Consider the following 20462-nt stretch of genomic DNA (forward strand, 5'->3'; position numbering starts at 1 on the left):
CCAGGCAACCCCTTAAATCAGGGATCAGCAACCATCGGCACTCCAGCAGTGGTGAAACTACGACTCCCAGCATGCACACTTGATTGGTTGTTCTCAGAACTCCTATAGAAGTGAATGGAGCACGTTGGGAGTTGTAGTTTCACAACAGCTGGAGTGCCGGAGTATGCCGACCCCTGCCTTAAATAATTAAGTGCTCCTCTCCATAATTTGGGAGCTCTCGGCCACACTATGGGTCAATTGACTTTCTTAATGTCATAATTATGAAATTCTTCCATGACTGATTCTTAGCTATTTTCCCCCAGTCACCTCCGGCACCACTTATTTCTGGTGGAAACAAAAGAGATAACATGAGGAACATTTCATTGTCGGTAGACCCCACTGAAATCAGCCAGACCATATCTCAATCTATGGTCTGCAAACTTGAGTTTACCTTGAAAGGAAGCTTCTATCATGGCCGGTTTTTGTGAAGTCCATTCCCGGTGATGAATTTATGAGTCTATTAGGCTCCAGACGGTGTAAACAACACTTTTAATCAGTGCCTGGCAAAACTAGTGTCTACAGAATGCAATTACTTGTTTGTTTTAATCATGTTTTATTCCTGTTTAATTACAGAGGAAATAATCACTTCACCGGTCCCTCATTGTATCAAAAGGCATAAAAGCAGCTCATGAGAGAGAGACAGCCTGACGGATGGGACACTTCCCTCTACTCCCACAGCCATCCATATTCTACCTCTTCTACACATTTATATCACTAGTCTTTTGCTTTTTATTTATTTCTTTTTTAACTTTGCATACAACACTACACTACGCAGAAGAGCCGGCGACGTAGGACACTACGCAGAAGAGCCGGCGACGTAGGACACTACGCAGAAGAGCCGGCGACGTAGGACACTACCCAGAAGAGCCGGCGACGTAGGACACTACCCAGAAGAGCCGGCGACTTAGGACACTACCCAGAAGAGCCGGCGACTTAGGACACTACCCAGAAGAGCCGGCGACTTAGGACACTACCCAGAAGAGCCGGCGACTTAGGACACTACCCAGAAGAGCCGGCGACTTAGGACACTACCCAGAAGAGCCGGCGACTTAGGACACTACCCAGAAGAGCCGGCGACTTAGGACACTACCCAGAAGAGCCGGCGACTTAGGACACTACCCAGAAGAGCCGGCGACTTAGGACACTACCCAGAAGAGCCGGCGACTTAGGACACTACCCAGAAGAGCCGGCGACTTAGGACACTACCCAGAAGAGCCGGCGACTTAGGACACTACCCAGAAGAGCCGGCGACTTAGGACACTACCCAGAAGAGCCGGCGACTTAGGACACTACCCAGAAGAGCCGGCGACTTAGGACACTACCCAGAAGAGCCGGCGACTTAGGACACTACCCAGAAGAGCCGGCGACTTAGGACACTACCCAGAAGAGCCGGCGACTTAGGACACTACCCAGAAGAGCCGGCGACTTAGGACACTACCCAGAAGAGCCGGCGACTTAGCACACTACCCAGAAGAGCCGGCGACGTAGGACACTACCCAGAAGACCCGGTGGTGTAGCACACTACCCAGAGGACCCGGTGATGTAGAACACTACCCAGAAGACCTAGTGACGCGAGGCCCTACATTAAGGCCTCTTTCTCAGAAGCAAGTTTTCCATCCAGATGCGATGTGTGTTGCAAACGGATAGCATCCGGACTGAATCTTGACCCAGTCATGTCAGTGAGTCTGTGCACACGAGCGTTGTTTATACCTGCTCATCACTGCGTTCAGAAAAAAAATTGCAGCATGTTCTATATCTATATTGTGTGCTTTTTATGCAGATCTGACTCCATAGTGAATGGGACCTTTTGAGTGTTATTCTTCCGTTTTTCTTCATGAGAATGAAAAACAGATTTTATCTGAACACAATCACAGGCAAAACCATCAATTTTTCCCTGAACAGACCCCGACTCATTCCGTATCGATCATGTGCAATAAGACTAAAAAAGCCGTCATAAATTGGAAATACATGACGACTTTCTTTAGAAAACAAACAAACAAAAAGCTCCACACCTGTCCACAGGCAGTGTACGGTATTGCAACTTAGACTTCTTCAATTCACTGGATTTGAGCTGTAAGACAGGACAGGTGTGCCGACAACCCCTTTAACATATTTTTGAGGGCATCAGTAGATTAAAGGGGTTGTCCCACAATGGATATTTATCACCAATCTACAGGATAAGTAATAAAAATATGACTACTGGGGTCCCACCAAACACTAGATTGGGAAGTTCCAAACTCCTTGTTCCTCCACGCTGCATGACCACAGTGAGGAGGAGTTTGAGTGGAGCAGTGGTCGGGCATGCTCATTAAACCTCTACAGGACTGACGTTAATCGCCAAGTGCTGTACTCCGCTGTCGTGCCCTTAGCTGAGGTAGTTCTGCTCGTGGAAATCATTTAATAATTCTTGGATCTAGGGATGAATTTCCCGCTCGCCATCGCCTCCAGTGACCTCCCATGTTGTCGAACATCTCTTCTTGTAGGAGTTAGTACACCCTCCACTTCGCACGCCCGTTCCTCCGCTGTGGTCATGTGATCAGATATATTTTTAAGATCTTGACAAAGTATATTTAAGTCCTCTTTAATACCCCCAAATGTGTACGCTCAGAGCATTTATAAGAGGCTGACGTATGGCGGCCATTACATCAGCATGGGGATCCAAGTGGAGGCTGTGGTATACCTACAGGCTTCCGCTCAAGGTGGGCGAGTCACCATCTTCCAAACCATCTGAAGACATTAGATCTTTGCAAGGACCCTTTCAGCGCTTTTCTGTTGATCGGTGGAGCGTTTAGCACGTGATGGAGTAGCCGGGACGGCGCCTTCTTGGATCTCCTTCTCCAGTCCCTTAGCGGCTTTTCTTCATTTAGTCATGCCGCTGCGAACGGAGAGTGGGGTCCGTGAGAAAGCCAGTGGTCTCCAACAGTGTTTACAGCCAAAAGGGCGATTATCGCTTAATATGAATTTGCCGGAGTCAGTGCAGGAGCTCGCAGGGACTGCGTCCTCTCACATCATGCCATGTCCCACCCAATAGGTCCTTCTACTAATAGGAAGCAGATGCTGGCTTCCAGAGACTCGGGGACTGGATGCAAAAGTAGGAGACTTTACTAATGAAAAGTGATTAAAAACCCTGAACGGCACCATTTGCTATGACACGTGGTAATGGGTAATGGCTTCACAGCTCACTTGGCTAATCCCTTAATCACCGACGTTCTTAGTGACATTTTATTACATGGAGGAACCCAAGACCATTACCCCGTGTTCAACTTTTATACAGATGGACAGTTAGGCTACATGCACACGTTCAGGATTCATGTGTGGAGAATCCGCACTGAAATCCGCAGGTGTTCACAGGCAAATCCGTGCGGTCAATCCGCATGAATTGGTGCGGATTTGCATGCGGATTTCACTAAGTAACTTAAGAAAATCCGGTCAGGAAAAAAAAAAATTATTGACATGCTGCGGATTTTAAAATCCGCACTGCAGGTCAAAATCCGAGCGGAAAAAATCTGCATCGTGTGCATTGAGAATTTCAAATTCTCATAGAATACAATGTACATGACCTACGGTGCGGATTTTCCGCACGCAATCCTGATCGTGTGCAGGGGGCCTTACTGTCCATGAATACAGGATATAAAACCCAATTTTAAATAAATAATAGTAATAAAAAAAATTATTTTACACCCGCATACCCTTATATTTTCTGAAAGCAGGCACTTGCCACCTTGTGCAAACCTTTATGCAATTTCGCATCAAAGATGAAATAGAAAGTGTAACTCCCTGAAATGACCCTAGACATTCCAGCAGCTAACACACGGTCACGACCCTTCAGCACTGCTCCATTGAGAGGACATAGGTGCCATAACCGGCAGTTCCCAGTGTATACCACTTGGTATGGCTATTGGGCATGCTCCAAAAGAAGAGAAAACTTCCTCTTAATAACTTGGCAGTACACCACTGACGAGGAGCAAGAACTATATAATAAAAAAATAAAAATTAAAAAAATGTCTACAGATTGGTGTCTCTGGGGGGCGTTGCCATTACACCTAGAGGCTCCGCTCTCTCTGCAACTACCACGCCCTCTCCACCATGATTGTCAGGACCAGGTGTGATGACGTTTTCACTCCCTGGTTCTGTCATTCAAAGTGCAGAGGACGCAGCAGTTGCAGAGAGAGATCAGAGCCACTAGGTGTAATGGCAACGCCCCCGTTGCTCCTAGAGGCTCATTTGCATATAACAAATAATCATTTTTCTCAGCAAAGCAGGCACAAAGGAACGTGGGACCAAAACAGATGCCTTCAGCTACCAAGCGCACATGTAACAGGTCAGCCAGTGTTATAGGTACAAAACTGCTGACAGATGCCCTTTATGGCTCATGCACATTGATCCGCATTTTTGCAGATCGGATGGGGGACACAAAAGATGCGGACAGCACACTGTGTACTGTCTGCATCCGTAAGTCCGTTCCCGCAAAAAAATAAAAAACTGATGTCCTATTCTTGTCTATTTTGCGGTCATGGATAGGACACTTCTGAAGGAGTTAAAAAATAAAAACTGGCAGCAGCCTCTCAGTCAGCATCCGTTTTTTGCGGATCCGCGATTTGTGGACCGCAAAAACGGATATGGTCATGTGCATGACTTTAAAGGGTTTTACATGAACGTATAGGTCATCAGTATCTGATGAGTGGGGGTCTGACACCGATCAGCGGTTTGGGAAGGGCACCGGCGTTCGCAGTACCATCGCAGCCTTCTCCGTGCTTACCAAGCACAACGCCATACATTGTACAGCGGCTGTGCTTGGTATCAGTGAATGAAGCTGAGCTGTTCCTAGGCCACGTGACCGATAAACGTGTCGTTTCTGGGTTAGGAAAAGCTGTGAGAAGGCCACCGCGCTACTGCGAGCACCGCTGCCTTCTCAAACAGCTGCTCGGCGGGGGTCTCGGGTGTCAGACCCCCACTGATCAGATACTGATGACCTATCCAGGGGATATTTCATCAGTATTAACGTCTTGGAAGAGCCCTTTAATGTGTTGAACGCTGATTTACAAGGCAGTGACCTGTAGATGGCACTAGAGACCCTTTTCTTCCTTCTGGAGGAAAGCTCATTTGCATACTTTTTCCCAGGGTGCATTGCTGTTCACCAGCCGGATCTCCACAAGTAGAATAATGTTAGTACCTTCTAAGAGCTCTAGTATGACAGGTATAAAGGAAGCAATGTGGATCACAGCTACGCATCACAGACTCACTAAGAATACAAAGCGTCTCCCAAGCTGGAGCTTTCTTCACATTGATCTTTGATTGACCCTGGATTTCCTAGCGGTGATCCTTCACATCCCGCGCGTTTCCTCCCTGACACAGTAAGACTTGCAGCTACAAGAAAATGGAGAAATATATTCTCACGCTTTAATATCGTAGCGCAAAAGATCAAACCCTTCCTGACCGTCCGTTATCTCGGGATCAATTTAATCCACTCCTCTGATGCCATCTCCAGACTGCAGGTAAACGATCGGCAATGTCAAGTCCGGAGAGAGGCTTCTGACCTTGTAGAAAAACCCAGAAGGTGAACACGTAAAATATACGGTATTTTACTGGTGGCTGCGCTCGTCAGCGCTCAGGGCAAAATTAGCAAAATTTTGTGGGGTTTTTTATGTTACTTTATAGTCTTTGATTGTCAATAAAAAAATAAAAATAAAATTATATATATATATATATATATATATATATATATATATATATATATATATATAAAATTAAATCACATTTCACGGCACCTACTGCAAAAAATATTTTAAAAAAACTGAATATGCAAAAATCAGGTTTAGTCCACGCCGTGGATGGGAGTGCTGCCGAACAGAACAGCAGGGGGATCGTGACATCATAATCTAGATGTGGACCCCACCACTTTCAAATCTGATTTATTGTAATCCAGGGGAACACTGCCCATATATATAACACTATATAAATATATAAAAAAATAATTATTGGCTCAGATAAGTGCGTGATAACAACATGCTGTTCAGAGAGGAGATGGAATTTTGAGGGGGTATATCCCAAATAGAAAAATACATCCCCTATCTACTGGTTAGGGGATAACGGTTAAACTGGTGGGGGGTCCAAACACTGGGACCCTAACTGAAAAGTGTGCTTTGTACTCTTGTAGTAGATGCCCACAAAGGAGTGGTCAGTCGTGTAGTACAACTGAAGGAATTTCGGGGCACTCAATTGTACTACACCCCCCCGAGCGGTCATATTGAGACGGCTGCAGCAGAAAGGGCACACCCCCTGAGCTGCCGTAGGGAGAAAGCTGCAGCACATAGGGCAAACCCTAAGCAGTGATATTGAGAGCTGCCACAGAAAGGACACACCCCTGAGCTGTGATAGGGAGAGCACTACAGCAGATAAGACACGCCTTTTGATCGGTAATATTTAGAGCTGCGGAAGAAAGGACAAAAGACACGCCCCCTGAGCTGTGATATTGAGAGAGCTGCGGCAGAAAGGACACGGGTCCCGAGGTGTGATAGAAAGAGCTGCGGCAGAAAGGACACGCCCCCTGAGCTGTGATATTGAGAGAGCTGCGGCAGAAAGGACACGGGTCCTGAGGTGTGATAGAAAGAGAGCTGCGGCAGAAAGGACACGTGTCCTGAGGTGTGATAGTAAGAGAGCTGCGACAGAAAGGACACGTGTCCCGAGCTGTGATATTGAGAGAGCTGCGGCAGAAAGGACACGGGTCCTGAGGTGTGATAGAAAGAGAGCTGCGGCAGAAAGGACACGTGTCCTGAGGTGTGATAGAAAGAGCTGCGGCAGAAAGGACACGTGTCCCGAGGTGTGATAGTAAGAGAGCTGCGACAGAAAGGACACGTGTCCCGAGGTGTGATAGTAAGAGAGCTGCGACAGAAAGGACACGTGTCCCGAGGTGTGATAGTAAGAGAGCTGCGACAGAAAGGACACGTGTCCCGAGGTGTGATAGAAAGAGCTGCAGCAGAAAGGACACGTGTCCCGAGGTGTGATAGAAAGAGCTGCAGCAGAAAGGACACGCCCCCTGAGCTGTGATATTGAGAGAGCTGCGGCAGAAAGGACACGTGTCCTGAGGTGTGATAGAAAGAGAGCTGCAGCAGAAAGGACACGTGTCCTGAGGTGTGATAGAAGGAGAGCTGCGGCAGAAAGGACACATGTCCCGAGGTGTGATAGAAGGAGAGCTGCGGCAGAAAGGACACGTGTACTGAGGTGTGATAGAAGGAGAGCTGCGGCAGAAAGGACACGTGTCCTGAGGTGTGATAGAAGGAGAGCTGCGGCAGAAAGGACACATGTCCCGAGGTGTGATAGAAGGAGAGCTGCGGCAGAAAGGACACGTGTACTGAGGTGTGATAGAAGGAGAGCTGCGGCAGAAAGGACACGTGTACTGAGGTGTGATAGAAGGAGAGCTGCAGCAGAAAGGACACGTGTACTGAGGTGTGATAGAAGGAGAGCTGCAGCAGAAAGGACAAGCCTATGGGAAAGGACACGTCCCCTGTGATGTGGCAGAAAGGAAATGCACCCTGAACTATGAGAGGGCGAGAGCTGCAGCAGAAAGGAAACACCCCCTCTAGTGGATTGATGAATGGGTAGATCTCTGGATCCATGTGAGGTGCAGGGCTGGTTCTAGCTTGATTGTCATGAACTATATCGTGTCTGATTTTCATCTCATAGCATAACCCCCATAAGCGTTCCCAGTGACCTCCCAACACAGAATTTGGCCACCGGCTCTGCGCCCCCTCCCACGGAAAACCGCTTTTCTATGCAGGGCATTAAAACACCAGCGCGGCCTCTATCTGTTCTTGAAGCTTAAAACTCAGGTGGCTCTGTGTAATGGGATTTAATTAAACAGATTTACTGTAATTGGAGAGCTCCCGGGAAGCCGTTTACAAGAGCGGCGTGTGAAGTCGCAGATTCTTCTTCCACGCCAAATAAATATCCTTTTATAAATATTCCTTTGTAGTCCACAGCAGGCTACATGACTGAATGAAATAGAGCCGCCGTCTCCGAGGCTACGTCCCCTACAAAGTATTTGTTTGTCTGCAGCCAATCGAGGCTCCGCTACCTCGGTAATGACTTCCTCGCGGCGGTCGGAGAGATTACCCACAACAATGATCTCTTTATTACTTCATAATGGCTGTTTATTTACTTTACTGCTGCAGTAACATGCCGCCATACAGCTCTTCACAGCTGGCCAAACTCACCGTACTCAGCGCGAAGGTGGTCCGGAATGTGAGGCTCGTAACCTTCCTTCTCCGGGACCTCTTCAAAATCGTTGTCCTCGTCGTCGCTGTCCACCACCTGCGGGCAGAACACAAAATGAAGGGACAGGAAGATAAACTGGCTTATTTCTTTAGGGCTCCTATGATATAGCGGTGACCACATGTCTGAGGGCGGTATTACACTGCCCAATGCTCAGGCAGTGCGAGCGCTGATGGACAGGGACGGGCCGGGAACTTAAAGTGGCCCTGGAAAAAAAAAAAAAACGAAGGCTAGTTTCACACTGCCGGAGCTATCTGGATCCAGCATTACCGGGTGTTTACGCGATGCCCGCCAGCTCCAGCGGTATTTGTACGGCCGAATCCCAGCACGTTTGCTGGGTAGTGGAACAGCCCGCCGGATCTACGCCGGCAGTGTGAAACTAGCCTAAAAGTAGCCCTATTTTGTAGCGACAGAAGGCGGGACCAGCAATACCATATATTTTGGCACATTATACCACCCCACTAATAAATCACAAAATACTTCCCCAAAAACTGCCCCTCGGTGGTAGCCAGCGCCAGCTGCCACATTTGCCTTAGGATGGCAATACAGATGAATTCAGGAGGGGGGCGTCAGATCAGTACTTACCATGGCTGGCCCACCGGGAAGTTTCCCGGCAGGGTCTATGGCCAGTCTGCCCCTGCTGAATAATAACTCATCCATCGACACCCATTGGCACCAGCCTGGGGGAGGGACGATTGCTGCCATAGTCCTTCCTCATATTCAGTTCCATCAGTGATTGGCAGCACATCCCTGACGAGATGTGCGGACGACAACTGGGCGTCTACCATCAGCCGAGTTTGCTTATATATTAGACGATTGATTATACTGGTTCCCGACAACTGGGCCAAAAATTGTGTAGTCTACTAGGGCCCTGACCCTGAGGATGGGGTCCTATCCCACCATGACTACTACCCCCAGCAGCAAAAAGTATGATCATTATAATCTCCACCATAATTACTCAAGACAGATTTAACATTGAGTTCAATAGGGAACGTATGAATTTATTTCCAGCAAGCTCCCCCTAGTGGTGGTCGCAGGGAGCAAAAATTGTATCATTAAAGGGATTGTCCAGTAATAATTATTAAAACTCCAGGGGCAGGCAGGAGTGTCTAAAAAATAATAAAAAAAAAATAAAAAATAAAAATCACCTTTTAATACACCCTCCCATTCCAATTCCCCAGCACCCAGAGGTACCCGCCACACTGGAAGAAGTGATCGGGAACCCGTTCTGAAAGGAGTTGTCTTACTTCAGCAATAGCACATTTATTATGTAGAGAAAATTAATACAAGACACTTACTAATGTATTGTGATTGTCCATATTGCTTCCTTTGCTGGCTGGATTCATTTTTGCCATCTCATTATACACTTCTCGTTTCCATGGTTACGACCACCCAGTAATCCAGCAGCGGTGCCTGTGCTTGACCACTATAGGAAAATGCACCAACAGAGAGGCCAGCACTTTTTCCTATAGTGTGCAAGCACGACCACCTACTGCTGGATTATAGGGTGGTTGTAACCCCTGGAAACGAGCAGTGTATAACGCGATGGAAAAATGAATCCAGCCAGCAAAGGAGACAATATGGACAATCACAATACATTAGTAAGGGCCTTTTATTAACTTCCTGCCATTTGCTGAAGTGAGACGCCCCCTGTAAGTCTCAAGACTGCTGCAGCCACTCACTGGACTCAGCGGTCATGTGTGCAAGGACAGCAGTGACGTGTCATATATAAAATGTGAATAAAATAAAGCCGGCACGTCACCCAACACTATAAAATCTTACAATAATGCATCCGAGTGTAATGTTTTGCAAATGCAGAAAAGTTCAAAAGTCTGAACCAAGAAGAGCCTGAGAAGCAGAGAGCTTCCAAGAATAATAAAATACAAAAAAAAAAAAATATAACATTTTGCACCACAATTCTGATGTAAAATTCAAAGTGAGCCAACCAAAAGTGTCTGTCCCTGCCGCAGATGTGTCCTCCAGCCTGAGCCCCTGTGATAGGTGCCGGTCTACACAGCGCGTCTAAGCTTACGCCATCTTTAGGATTAGAAATCTGGGACTCACTGTACATAAAAAAATGCTCAAAACGCAACAAAAAAAATCATTAAAAAAAAAACAGCTGGCCAAAAAGAAAACCTACAAGGAGCCGTTCCATTCACTTCTATAGGACGGCTCCTTCCTACTCAAGTGTATACTACAGAGCCGCCCCATAGAAGTGAATGGGTGCCGGACCCCCGCCAATCTGATATTGATGACATATACTGAGGATAGGTCATCAATATTACAATCCCGGAAAACCCATTTAAAGAGCTTAGCCTGGTTTGTAAATGATCTCTCTTTAGGATAGGCCATCAATAGCAGATCGATGCCCCAGCGATCAGAGGCCCAGACACTCCTGATGGTCGCCTGTAATACAGGTCGTTTTCCTGTACGTTTTCGCCAGGCGGCTCCACCGCTCATGGTGCCCATTTACAGACCAACATGGACTAACTTTATCAGGCTTAAAGGGAAATAATATGGATGATCTATCCACAGGATAAGTCATCAATATCACACCAGTGGGCATCTGACACCCGGCAACACCGCCGATCAGCTGTTTCGGGAAGCCGTGGCGCTCACCTGAGCTCTGGCGAGTGTGGCGGCCTCCAGGGCGCTTACCAAACACAGCACCGTACATAGCATAGCAGGCTGTGCTTAGCGGAGCTGCAACTAGGCCACGTGACTGATGTACGGTGACATCACATGGCCGGGGTGCTCTATCAGCCGATTGGCGGGGGTCCAGGGTGTCAGACCCCTCCCCGATCTGATATTGAGGACCTATCCTGAGGATAGTATAATTTCAGACCAGACAGCTCACCAACATTGGTCAGTTTCCGTATTTATCACTCCATTCAGCCGTGAGTAGTGCAGACATCAGAAGAGCAACGTTTCGGGCCCTTAGACCTTTCTCAAGCAAGTCTGGAGCACTTTCAGCGTGAACCGGCTGATGGGCTGGGGGTCCGCATGAGTTTAGGGGTCTGGTGTCTAAAAGAGGTTATTCCATTATTAATACAAAAAATGAAAAATCAGACATCATACATAACATGACAAAGCTGGAACCAGCCCGGCACCTCACCTGGATCCCAAAATCCCACCATTGCTTGCTCTGCTAGAGTTAATTCAAGCTGGCAGCTCAGGAGGTGTGTGTCCTTTCTGCTGCAGCTCTCTCCCTATCACAGCTCAGGAGGTGTGTCCTTTCTGCTGCAGCTCTCTCCCTATCACAGCTCAGGGGGTGTGTCCTTTCTGCTGCAGCTCTCTCCCTATCACAGCTCAGGAGGTGTGTCCTTTCTGCTGAAGCTCTCTCCCTATCACAGAGCAGGAGGTGTGTCCTTTCTGCTGCAGCTCTCTCCATATCACAGCTCAGGAGGTGTGTCCTTTCTGCTGCAGCTCTCTCCCTATCACAGCTCAGGTGGTGTGTCCTTTCTGCTGCAGCTCTCTCCCTATCACAGCTCAGGTGGTGTGTCCTTTCTGCTGCAGCTCTCTCCCTATCACAGCTCAGGTGGTGTGTCCTTTCTGCTGCAGCTATCTCCTTATCACAGCTCAGGGGGTGTGTCCCATTTGCAGCAGCTCTCTTTTTATCACAGCTCAGGGTGTGTGTCTTTCTGCTGCAGCTCTCTCCCTATCACAGCTCAGGGGGTGTGTCCTTTCTGCTGCAGCTCTCACCTTATCACAGCTCAGGGGTGTGTGTCCTATTTGCAGCAGTTCTCTCCCCATCACAGCTCAACAGGCAGTGGAAGGATGGAACTGATGTGTCCATCTCAGCGGCGCTATACAGATACATTGCATTGAATAACTCCGTGGCTATGATACATTTTTAATTACATGCAATTACACAAGAATTCAGGTCCAGAGGCTGCTTTGAAAATGTCAGTTTTCGTGGGACAACGCCTTTAAGTAATTTGGGGGTCTGGTCTGTGCTCTGATTACTTTTAGGGGTCTCTTATCTGTTTAACTTAAGGCGTCTGAGGTCTAATTAATATAAGGTGTGAATTATAGGGGGTGTCGTAAGTAATTTTGGGGTCTGGTCTTGTTTTCCCACCTATTCATTTTTCACTCCCCATTCACAACACATGCATGCTGAGCCAAGCCGAGTGTGCGTGTGTATGGGGGAGATGGAAGGAAGAGCTGCTGGCTGCGCTGGCTACAGCTATGGAAGGTGTATGGCCAACGTTCGGTGGGACCTTCCCCTTATCACAGACCCTGGTCAGCGGACCTTACTGGTTGTGTATCCCTGGCATAGATGACCCATTTTAAAAAAAATTCCCTGCAGGGGAAAGTGCGGCACAGTACGTATTTTTTATGTCGTGATAAAAAAAAAAGTAAAATTACAAGGAGCGGGGTGGAATGTGACCCTCTTTTGGTTACCAACCATAGGAATAAGTTCGGCGCACGCACAAGTGTTCCTTGCCCATACAAATGTAGTACAAAAACCCTATGTGGATACAGCCTTAGGGCCCATTCAGACGGCCGTAGGCTGTCTGCAAAAATGCGCATCCATTTTTATGTTTTTTGCAGCATGTCCACAAAAATATGGATTGCATTGCGCATTTTTGCAGACCCATAGACTTCAATAGGGCCACGTCCTGATTTTCACTGACAAGTATAGGACGCGTTTTGTTTGCGGCGCCGTGGAACGGAAAAGAAAAAAAGGGCCCCACAGAAGTGAAAGGGGCCGCGACTCAGATGCGGAAAGCAACGTACGAGACCTCAGTCTAAGTGCGTGGCGCTAATCCGAATCTTCCCACCCGCCTGTCTGCCGATACAATACCCCAGCCTTCACCCTAATGGTGATATGGAGAGAAGGGCCTGTCATACGAAACGGGTGGCGGGGGCAAATCTGACACCGCGGAAAATCTGTGTACTGATAACGAGAACACACTTTTCTCTTTAGTCCTCTATCCTCCCATTAGAAGAAGAAGAAAAAAAAAAGAAAAAAACGCGAGGCCCGCTATAACCCATAATCAGATGCAAATTCATTTTGTTTAGGCGCGATGCATGAGCGCTGCGTTTAGACGCTATGGGCCCCATCCATCACGGGAAACTGTAATTTTTGTTATCAGTCTAACACTAATCAAAAGGGAAACCCTGCCACTATCGCTGACCTGTGAAACGTCCCAATTATACCCCTGGAAATGACAGGAGCACTTAACTTCCCCACCGAGTAAATGACGACCATCAATCAGCCCGGAATAACAATGAGCCGCCGAGCTGAAAATTATTTTTTGTATAGAATCTCCCCAGGAATTTATGAAAGGTGAAAAGCAACCCAAGGTTTTAGGGGGCATTACAGCCTTCACCGACGGCGGCGCACATCAAACACTAAACACAATTTATGGCTTTTAATTTCCTAAAAAGGTAGATGTGAGCTGGGCTCTACAATGCAGAACGTGGAGGTGCCAGGCTTCTTTTTTTTTTAAATATGGGGGTCATTTTAATGGGACGCTATGCTTATTGTATGCACATTTCATGCAAGTAGCACCTTGGCGCTGACCTCTGCTCGCCGGATACATCCGAGGCTATGGCCCTACTAGTAATGCCACTGCTGTATAATAGGAAAGCCATTACGGACAGTCTAAAAAAACGTGCGCAGGGACGCCGCTTGTTCTAAAGGTTTCCAGCACAGTCGTCCGCAGCTAAAATCCGCTTTTATTTCTTGGCATTAAAATATACAGAAACAAGAGCAGCTGCAAAGCTTTCCGCGTTTTCTGGTTATGATTTAGGGTCCATTCACACGTCCGCAAAACACGGACACCGGCAATGTGCGGACTGCACATCGCAGCCACTCTCATAGAAAATGCCTTTTATAGGCTGCAATTGCGAACAAGACTAGGACATGTTCTATTTTTGTGCGGATCCGGAAGTGCGGATGCGGACAGCATATTCCGGCCCCATTGAAAATGAATGGGTCCGCACACCTGTTCCGCAAAATTGCGGAACGGATGCGGACCCATTTTGCGGACATGTGAATGGACCCTAAGGCTACTTTCACACCGGCGTTTTTTGCTTGATCCGTCATGCAAAACGGATCCGGTTGTATTATCATTAACACAGCCAAGACAAGTCGGATCCGTCTCTAAAACCGTTGTAAGTCAATGGGGGACGGATCCGTCCCCATTGACTTATTGTGTGTCAGGACGGATCCGTCCCCAGTGACTTACATTGTGTGTCAGGACGGATCCGTCCCCAGTGACTTACATTGTGTGTCAGGACGGATCCGTCCCCAGTGACTTACATTGTGTGTCAGGACGGATCCGTCCCCAGTGACTTACATTGTGTGTCAGGACGGATCCGTCCCCAGTGACTTACATTGTGTGTCAGGACGGATCCGTCCCCATTGACTTATTGTGTGTCAGGACGGATCCGTCTTGCTCCGCACCACATCGTGGACAGAAAAACGCTGCTTGCAGCGTTATTCCGTCCGCGATGGGGACGCAACCAAACGGACCGGAATGCATTCTGGTGCGCTCCGTTTCGATCAGTTTTGCCCCTATTGACAATGAATGGGGACGAAACGGAAGCGTTTTCTCCCTCTATTGAGATCCTATGACGGATGTCAATAGCGGAAAGGGAAAGTAGCCTAAGACTGGGTCGAAACGTGTTAACCTTTGCACCGCCTCTTGTTTCTGAATATTTTAATGCCAAGAATAAAAGTGGATTTTAGCCGTGGACGACCGTGCTGGAAAATGGCATCATTTTTATGTAGAAGTTGATAGGCACTCGCACATTCGGAAACGTATGAAAGCAAATGTATTTATTACATTCCACTAAAAACAATAGGGTAAAATAGCTAAAAATACCTAAAAATAAAATAAATTATACACAGATAGGTGGAGGATATTCCCTGATAGAGTTTTGGGGTCCCAGTCGCTCCACTATTTATTACACTATATCTCAATACTAACAAACACATACAAGGCCGTCCATAACCTGTCCCCTCCCTACATCTCTGAGCTACCCCCCCGATACACCCCCCACACGCACTCTCCGATCCTCCTTCTCTCCTCTTATCGCCTCTTCCCACAATCGCCTCCACGATTTCTCCCGCGCATCCACCATACTCTGGAACTCGCTACCCCAACATATCAGACTCTCACCTACAGTGGAATCCTTCAAAAGAAACCTGAGAACCCACCTCTTCAGACAAGCCTACAACCAGTGACCCTGCTGCCTCTATACCGCCATGACCAACTCAACCCGCACCTACTGTGTCCTTCTCCCATACCATGTAGATTGTAACCCCTCACGGGCAGGGCCCTCTCTCCTTCTGTACCAGTTTGTAACTCGTCTTGTTCATGATTAGTGCAATTGTCTGTATTATGTTGTGTGTATTATCATATGTACAGGGGATGAATGGGGCTATAATAACAAATAATAATAATAATAATAATAATATCAGTGTGGTGGAGCAACTGGGACTTATTATTCACCATCTTATCTGCTACCCCAAAACTCTATCAGGGAATATCCACCACCTATCTGTGTATAATTTATTTTATTTTTAGGTATTTTTAGCTATTTTACCCTATTGTTTTTAGTGGAATGTAATAAATACATTTGCTTTCATAGGTTTCCGAATGTGCGAGTGCCTATCAACTTCTACATAAAGTATCCACTACAGACCAGGGCGAGTCAATCTGAACAGTGCCCCCTATCCCTTACGAGGGGAGCCGCCTTATTCTAGATTTCTCTTGCATCATTTTTATGTAACGTCCTGGCGCGGGGGTTCCCTGCACGCGGTACACAGGAGGCGGGCGAGCTGAAATTGTTTGCTGCTTCAGCATCTTGGACTCCGCTGTATGACAACGCTTCTCGGCACCACAAACAAGGAAAATGCAAGAGGAAACAGTGATCGTAGTAACGCTCATTCATCCCCACGCAGCAGTGATGATTGCCGAATCTAAATGTGGTTGAACAAGTAGGACCCCCACAGATTACAAGAATAGGGGTCTCTGAGTCCCCGGAGTTTATGGAGCGATGGTCACGTGTGCGCTGCTGCCGGAGATGGCCAAATGCTGTGCTTAGCTATCTCCAGCAGTCCCACAGACATGAATGGAGCTCTGTTGTCATTATTGGTGGGGGTCCCTTCTCATCAGATGTCAAAACAGCGGGTAATTAAGACAGTAGATCACTTATAAACCTGCAGCAGACTCTCTGCGCGAGTCTCTCCGACTCTCTGCGCGAGTCTCTCCGCCTCTGCTTGTCTGCAGCAGACTCTCTGCGCGAGTCTCTCCGCCTCTGCTTGTCTGCAGCAGACTCTCTGCGCGAGTCTCTCCGCCTCTGCTTGTCTGCAGCAGACTCTCTGCGCGAGTCTCTCCGCCTCTGCTTGTCTGCAGCAGACTCTCTGCGCGAGTCTCTCCGCCTCTGCTTGTCTGCAGCAGACTCTCTGCGCGAGTCTCTCCGCCTCTGCTTGTCTGCAGCAGACTCTCTGCGCGAGTCTCTCCGCCTCTGCTTGTCTGCAGCAGACTCTCTGCGCGAGTCTCTCCGCCTCTCTGCGCGAGTCTCTCCGCCTCTGCTTGTCTGCAGCAGACTCTCTGCGCGAGTCTCTCCGCCTCTGCTTGTCTGCAGCAGACTCTCTGCGCGAGTCTCTCCGCCTCTGCTTGTCTGCAGCAGACTCTCTGCGCGAGTCTCTCCGCCTCTCTGCGCGAGTCTCTCCGCCTCTGCTTGTCTGCAGCAGACTCTCTGCGCGAGTCTCTCCGCCTCTGCTTGTCTGCAGCAGACTCTCCCCCCACAGACTTCTAAGTAATCTGATCCTTCAGCGAGCAGGCAGCCTGTCTTCATTGAAGATGCATCTGAGCAGTGGATTTAGAGTTTGTGAAGAGGAAGGGGGGGGGGGGTGCAGGAGAGGAGCCAGATAAGGCCCCCATTACATATATATTCAGTGATTCGGCTCACTTACCCTCTGGCGTGACGCAGAAAACGCTTGAGAAGAACTGAACCTTAGGGCTGATCCCATAGTTTTCTATAGGATCATTTTTATACATCAAGTGCAAAGGTTGTGATGCTGGATGTCGAAGAGCGCAGGACAGTGTATAGACGCTGCATCCGTGCACTGAAATGCACACATATCAGTTGTGTCCGGCTCCCAAACTAAAACAGCTGACTGGTCACCACTGATATATGTGGAGCGGGCCTAAGAGGACAAGGAGGCATCGTTCTCTGATGAGATATATTACAAAGTCTCTTAACACATACCGTTCTCTTATAGAAAAATGAAATGACGGTAACTCTTTAGTTCCTTTTACACCATACAGACCCCTCAACCCCCTCCTCATCTGTGCTCTTAAGGGTTATGGACACATTTTAAAGCTTTTATTTTATTTTAATATTGCATTGTACTTATTTTAGGCTAAACATTCAATATGTGGTCCTCTGCAGCCAGCTAGTCACACAGACTAACCCATAACTCTGCATTCCTGGGAGCTCATAAACACTCATTTAAAGGGGGTGTCCACCACCACCACAGCAATTATTTTTTTTTTTTTTTTAGCTAGGGCCATAACTAAAAGACACTAAGCTATACAATGGAGCTCCGTCCCATTGCAGAGGGTCCCGTCCTCACTGCTTCCGATCCCCTGTGGACCAGATGTAGCGGGGAGAGGGCCAGCGCTGGATAGGTTGGTCGGTGACTAGAAAGTGTCTTTGTCAGGGCCATAACAAAAAAAAAGGAGTTGTGTACCTGGGCAGAGATGTGAAGGGAAGCGTACTTACCTACTTCCCAGCGCTGCCTCCGGGAATCTTCAGTCCTTTGCTAACCCCTGGGCTCAGCGGAGAACAGCGATTGGCTGCGGCAGCGTCAAAGAGGAATTCTACATCCAGGGAGCCCAGCGGAGCCTTAGGCCAGGGAGCGAAGGAGCCGGGAACCAGCGCCAGGAGGCAGGTAAGTATGCCTCCCTTCGCATGCCCGCCTAGGAGGCACCAGCACACCAGTGTGTCAGTGTAGGGTGCGATTTCCATTAGGCTCCATTCACACGTCCGCAATTCTGTTCCGCATTTTGCGGACCCGTTCATTTCTATGGGGCCACACTATGTGCTGTCCGGATCCGGAAATGCGGATCCGCACTTCCGGGTCCGCAATTCTGTTACCGAAAAAAAATAGAACAGGTCCTATTCTAGTCCGCAATTGCGGACAAGATTAGGCATTTTCTATTCTAGTGCCGGCGATGTGAGGTCCGCAAACGCACATTGCCGGTGTCCGTGTTTTGTGGATCCGCAAAACACATACGGATGTGTGAATGGACCCTTATAGAAAGAATGATTATGATAGCCAGGTCACTGTCGCACATATACTAAGAGAGCCCAATAAGGGGGCTATTCTGTAGTTTGGCTTTTAAAAACATGGTTTTATGCAATTTTAAATTAAAGGGATTGTCCAGAATCAGAAAAAAACAAGGAGGCTTTCTTCCAGAAACAGCACCACGCCTGCCCATTGGTGGTGTCTGGTATTGCAGCTCAGCTCCACTGAAGTACATGCAGCAGAGCTGCAATATCACTTACAGTCCATGGAGAGATGTCGCCATATTTCTGGAATAAAGTAGCCATATTTGTCTGATCCTACACAAACCCTTTAAAGGGGGTTGTTCCACCTGGGACATTTACAGCTTATGATCAGGATATGTCATAAATGTCAGATAGGTGCACGTCCCACTTCTGGGACCTGCACCTCCATCTCAAGAATGTGCCCTAATAGGAACGAAGAGCACGCCAAGGATGCCCAGTGCCCTCTCCATTCACTGCTGGCTATATATTAGCAAGTCCCACAGTGATGACTGGAGGGTGGTCGCACATGCGCAGTGTGCAGGTAGGACCTGGGACAGCCACACTGCAGTACTGGGCAGCAAGCTCCAGCAATGCACAACCTCATGCTATCAGAAATAGAAAGGCGGCTGCGCATGCGCAGTGTGCTCTGTTCATTTTGGGGCTCCGTTCTTGAGATAGGAGCAGGTTCCAGAGGTAGGACCTGGGACAGCCACAGTATTGGGCAGCTGGCTCCAGCAGTGCACCACATCTGGTGCTATCAGAAAAGGAGAGGCAGCTGCGCATGCGCGGCTCTCTTCAATCACTTCTATGCGGGTTCTCCTTTAACACACTGATTTTCTCCCATATTAAAAACTTTATTGCTGCCAATTAGCAAGAAAAAAAACAAAAAAATAAAATAAAATAAGAAGACAAGATCCAATCTAATCAAGCCTAATCAAGCTAAATAGCGTGGTGTACACTAATGATATGGGCGGAGGAGACGGCGAGAGGCCAGCAGGCGAACAAGACCATGGTCTCAACCCAGCCTTAGGACCGTTGAAGACAGTTGCCAATTAATTTGCTTTGCAACCTCAATTATTTCTCCTCCCGGTTTTGTGTCCGTCCTGAAGGCGCCTTTTTGCCTGAAATAAATAAGCGAAAGGCGCGCGAGACGTCTTCAGACACGTGAACTCTAAACTTCATTTGTCTTTCAGCAAGCTTGATGGCCGTGCATTTAAAAACCCATTCTGTCTTATAAACTAAAAATTAAATGTACTCAGCTGTGATGGCGACCACCGCATCTGCTATTTATATGCTAATCCTCGCCGGTGGAAGGCCCCGCAAATTATTCTGCCACGCCAATATCTCATGTGCATCTACTCACCCGTCCCATCAGAGAGATGGGCGGCCTCTACCGCAGCATGAAAAAGAATAGCCCGGCATGGGCTTCTGTTAACCATTTCACTGCCAAAACCAGACCTAATTCACATGTTCCTTAGAGGGGGACGCTGCTGCTGCTACTTTATGCCAAAGAATACGGAGCGTCATTTCTTTTCTCCATGCGAAAGGTAGGAGCACAAAAAGTCAATGTACATCACCCATTCATACATACATATATATATATATATATATATATATATATATATATATATATATATATACACACACACACACACACACACCTTTCTAATGGAGAGCATGGCGTTCAATGGATGGATCTAGAGATGAGCGAATTTCCGCTTATGAAATTCGTTTGCGTTTCGTTTACTGGTAAAAGCAGAATTGCAATTGTCTGTATTATGTATGTATACCTCTTCTCATATGTACAGCGCTATGGAATGAATGGCGCTGTAATAATAAATAATAATATAATTGCG

The 20462-nt window shown here is 47.7% G+C and overlaps 1 protein-coding gene across 1 annotated transcript in view; it reads right to left on the minus strand.

Moving 5' to 3' along the window:
• Window positions 1-20462, minus strand: part of UVSSA (UV stimulated scaffold protein A) — a 68531-nt gene that overhangs the window by 29776 nt on the left and 18293 nt on the right. Inside the window, exon 8 of the mRNA XM_044294917.1 lies at window positions 8253-8349. Coding sequence (XP_044150852.1) covers window positions 8253-8349 — 97 coding nt within the window. The remainder of the gene's footprint in view (window positions 1-8252; window positions 8350-20462) is intronic.

This window comes from Bufo gargarizans, chromosome 1, assembly GCF_014858855.1.
Source record: "Bufo gargarizans isolate SCDJY-AF-19 chromosome 1, ASM1485885v1, whole genome shotgun sequence".
NCBI classification, from domain to species: domain Eukaryota; kingdom Metazoa; phylum Chordata; class Amphibia; order Anura; family Bufonidae; genus Bufo; species Bufo gargarizans.